This window comes from Ursus maritimus, unplaced genomic scaffold (genome assembly GCF_017311325.1).
Source record: "Ursus maritimus isolate PB19 unplaced genomic scaffold, ASM1731132v1 scaffold_29, whole genome shotgun sequence".
Classification (NCBI taxonomy): Eukaryota; Metazoa; Chordata; class Mammalia; order Carnivora; family Ursidae; genus Ursus; species Ursus maritimus.
The window spans coordinates 2,776,834-2,781,248 of NW_024425452.1; the positions used below are offsets into that span (position 1 = coordinate 2,776,834).

Here is a 4,415-nt window from a genome sequence, read left to right on the forward strand (position 1 = left end):
GAAGAGGAGGAGGAGGAAGAGGAGGAAGAGGAGGAGGAGGAAGAGGAGGAGGAGGAAGAGGAGGAAGAGGAGGAAGAGGAAGAGGAGGAGGAGGAGGAGGAGGAGGAGGAGGCAGTGGCTCTAGGGGAAGTGCTGGGGCCTCGCAGTGGCTCCAGCAGTGATGGGAGTGAGAGGAGCACTGACCGGAGTCAGGAGGGTGCCCCATCCACGCTGCTGGCTGACGACCAGAAGGAGTCCAGGGGCCGGGCCTCCATGGCCGACGGGGACCTGGAGCCTGAGGAGGGCTCCAAAACGCTGGTGCTTGTCTCCCCTGGCGACATGAAGAAGTCGCCCGTCACTGCCGACCTGGCCCCCGACCCTGACCTGGGCACTCTGGCTGCCCTCACTCCTCAGCAAGAGCGGCCCCAGCCCACCGGCAGCCAGCTGGACGTGTCTGAGCCGGGCACCCTGTCCTCTGTCCTCAAGTCTGAGCCCAAGCCCCCCGGACCCGGGCCAGGGCCAGGGGCCGGGGCAGTGACCACAGGGGCAGGAGGAGTGGCAGTCACCTCCTCACCCTTCACCAAAGTTGAGAGGACCTTTGTGCACATTGCGGAGAAAACCCACCTCAATGTCATGTCTTCCGGTGGACAAGCCTCCCGGCCTGAGGAGCTGGGCGCTGGGGGAGAGCTGGGCCTGGAGGCGCCCTCTGACGGGAGGGCCGTGGAGGAGGGGGCCTCTGTGCCCCTGGAGAACGGCATCGCCCAGGCAGGGCTGGAGAGCCGTGCTCTGTCCGGCCCCTCTGGGGACACCCCCTTGGAGGTGGCCACAGACTCATTGCCCAACGGCCCAGCCCTTGCCAATGGGCCGGCCCCAGCATCCCCGCTGGAGCCAAGCCCCGAGAAACTGGCCACCATCTCCCCCAGTCGCCATGCCATGGCAGGCCCTCGCCCCAGGAGCCGGATCCCTGTCCTGCTGTCTGAGGAGGACACAGGCTCGGAGCCCTCGGGCTCCCTGTCGGCCAAAGAGCGGTGGGGCAAGAGGGCCCGGCCACAGCAGGACCTGGCGCGGCTGGTGATGGAGAAGAGGCAGGGCCGCCTGCTGTTGAGGCTGGCCTCTGGGGCCTCGTCCTCCTCCAGTGAGGAGCAGCGCCCGGCCTCGGAGACACTCTCAGGCACGGGCTCCGAGGAGGACGCGCCGGCCTCGGAGCCCACCGCCCCCAGGAAGGCCGGGCGCGCAGCTGCCTCCCGGAGCCGGATTCCCCGCCCCATCAGCATCCGCATGGCCACGCCGGCCGCAGCCCAGCAGCAGTCCACCGGCAGACCCCACGGCGCCCCCGCACCCGACACAGCCATCACCAGCAGGTGAGAAACCGCTGCCAGCCCCGGGGTGGCCAGGGGGCGACCCCAGAAGGCCTCCGCCACCAGGAGCTTCCCCAGGGCCAAGGTCAGGGCCTAGTGAGGATGAAGGAGGGACCCTCGGCTACACCTCCTCCTGGTCACCACCCCTCCAGCCGAGTGTCTCTGCTGACTCGGGTTCCAGCCCTGTCACTGGGCTCACGGGAGTGGCTACGGTGAACATGTCCAGAGGGGAGCCAGGGAGGCCAAGCTTGGGAAAGGTTAATGGGGGCCCGAGGGGAGCCAGGGAGGCCAAGCTTGGGAAAGGTTAATGGGGGCACGTGAGGCTCGCACACAGCGTCTAGCATGCCGTGAATCATTTGCAGCCAAAGGATAAAGACCAGAGCAGTTGGGAGAAAACATTATTCATACCAATGTAAACAGGGGACTGGGATAGAGTAGAATGTAAAATCCAGGAGAATGTTAAAGATGAAACAGAGACGTCCAAGCAAGCCTGCAGGCAGCAAGCTCTCAGGGAGCAGCCCGGGAGCGTGGGGCCCCTAGAGGTCCTGCCCTGGAGGACGGAGCATCGGCCCTGGTTTCTCCACCTGTGCCATGGGCTCCACAGCCTCGCCCAGCTCTGAAGACGCAGGGCTCCAGGGCTCAGTGCTCAGCGAATCTGAGAGTGTCTCTCCCTTTTTCTTTGCCCTCCTCTTTTCCCTTGCCTTCTGCCCCCTCCCCTCGTCCCGCAGGCTCCAGCTGCAGAAGCCGCCAGTGTCGGCCGTCGCTGCTGACCTCCGCCCCAAACAGCCCCCCGGCCGGGGTCCGGGACCGGGGAGAGCCGCAGCCTGCACCAGGCCCCCCGCCCCGCGCAGTCCAGGCCCCTCGGCCGCCGCCGCGCCGCGCCATCCCAGCGCGTCCCCCCGGAGCCAGTCCCTGTCCCGCAAGGAGAGCTCCTCCCCCTCGCACCAGGCCCGGCCCGCGGGGCCTCCGCCCCGGGGCGCCCCGCAGGCCCGGGCCCAGCCTGACGGCACCCCGTCCCCCGGGGGCCCCAAGAAAGGACCCAGAGGGAAACTCCAGACTCAGCGCGCAGCAACCAAAGGCCGGGCGGGGGTCGCGGAGGGCCGGGCCGGGGCCAGATAATGACGCGCGCGGCTCTCCGCGGCCCCCCACCCTCACCCCGGCCCCCCGCCCGCCGCCGGCCACACTGAAACAGCTCCCAGCACAGCCTTACGCGCCTGACGCGCGCCACCCGCGGCCCCAGCTTCCCGCCTGCAACCGCGAGGACGCGCGCCAGCACTCGCCGCGCCCGCCCGCCGGCCCGGCCCGAGGGGGACGCCGCGCCGCGGGGGGAGCGCCCGCCTCTCCGTCCTCCGCCCCCTCTCCGTGACCCCTGCCCTCCCCTTGCCGCCCTTCGGGTGAGGCAGGCTCACCCACCGCCCCGGGGAAGGCTCAGCCACTTTTTCACCGAGGACTCCACTCACGGGGACGCCCCCCTCACCCGCCAGGCCTCTGCTGCTCTCCGTGCTCCCCCAGGGACCTCTGCTTACATCTCCTGCGGCGCCTTTCCCTCCTCCCGGCCTTCTCTCCGCCCAAGCCCACCCACTCCCCCTCTTAGAACTGCAGCCTCAAATTCCGGAAGTGGAAGTTCCAGCCTACCCCCCGTCCCAGGGGCCAACCCCACGATGTCCGATGTCCGGGGAGCTGTGGGGGGCCAAACGGCCTCTTCTCAGCTGTGGGGTTGGGCCTGGGGAGCTGGGACCAAGGGGCCATTGGTCTACTCAGGTGTGAGGGGGCAGGTCTGACCGGCCCCAAAGTCGGCTCCATCCTGGACACCCCTGTGGGAGGGAGTGGGCAGGTGATTGGGGGGCTGCTCTCCTGCACCCCTAGGGTGCAAAGTCCTCCCCCCCCATAAATTCGGGTGGGTCCTCAGTGGGAATCATAGAGTGTGTGTGGACTGCCTTCCTGGGCTCATTTCACTCCCTCCCTTGGCCTCCTGATCTAGTGCTCAGGACCCTCACCATCAGGAATTCCTTCTTGCCGTCTAACCTCAATCCTGCCTGCTGCAGTTTCAGCCGACTTCCCTCTCTCCTGAGTTCAGTGGAGGTGGAGAATGGCTGGTTTTCATCTTCTCTGCACTGGCCGTTTAGAGATTCAGGGACTCAGTTCTGGCCAGGTCACCCTTTCTGTCCTCTTGGGGGTGGGGAGTGGGCTGGATCAGACCGTCATCTCCTCCAGTGGGCAGAGAGAGCAGAAACAGCAGACAGACAGCTGGCCCCTGGACTCAAGGCAGAAAGGCCCTTCTAACTTCCAGATTGTGTTCTTGTGTGATGGGTCCGGCCTAAGTCCTCTTCTCCCCCAGCTAACCCTTCAGCCTGTCCCCTCTTGTACTAACCCCAGCCCATGCAGCTGAGCTGTCCCTGCAGAGGGTGAGGGCTGTGCTGCTCCATGAGCGGATATGAGGCTTCCTCCTGGGTCTGGCTCCTGCATTGCTCAGCCCTCCTCATCACGAGCCTCAACTGCCTCCGTCTGGGCCAAGCAGCACACTGGCCGCGGAAGGGACAGCCAACTCTGTCTAGCTGGGACAGGTCCGCAGCAGGCCTCCTCCCTCCTCAGCAAGCTCAGCCTCTGTCCCCTGGCCTGGCCCCTCTGTTCTTCTCTGGGTCCCAGAGAGCAAGGCAAGGCAACCAGGGGAAGAGGAAGAAAGGCTCCAGGACGCCCCCGTGGTCTGGCCGCACCAGCCACCATTGCTCAGAAGGATGCCCGTGAGGAAGTTGGCCCTGGAAGCAGCCTGGCGGTGCCAGCCGAAGCCCCTCTTGGAGAGTCAGCAGGCTTGGGCAGCTGTTTCCACACCAAGGTGTGGTTTCTCTGCAAACCAGCCCAGGGGAGGACTCCAGGGTGGACGGCCTTCGAGGTCCATCTCATGCTGACGCAGAAGCTCCCAGAACACTCAGGAAACCTCTCCGGACAGAGCCCTCTTTGTCAACCCAAGACCCTCCCAAGGCCTCTACTGCCCTCTGGGTCCAGCAGAGGGGGTGGAAGAGGGGCCACTCCCTCCCACCTAGAGCTTCTCCGAATGACAATCAGCTCGTGCCAGGTGGG

At 66.4% G+C, this 4,415-nt stretch overlaps 1 protein-coding gene across 1 annotated transcript in view; it reads left to right on the forward strand.

Moving 5' to 3' along the window:
- Positions 1-2,456, forward strand: part of TTBK1 (tau tubulin kinase 1) — a 37,822-nt gene extending 35,366 nt beyond the window's left edge. Inside the window, exon 14 of the mRNA XM_040643501.1 lies at positions 2,066-2,456. Coding sequence (XP_040499435.1) covers positions 2,066-2,456 — 391 coding nt within the window. The remainder of the gene's footprint in view (positions 1-2,065) is intronic.
- The last annotated feature ends 1,959 nt before the right edge of the window (positions 2,457-4,415 follow it).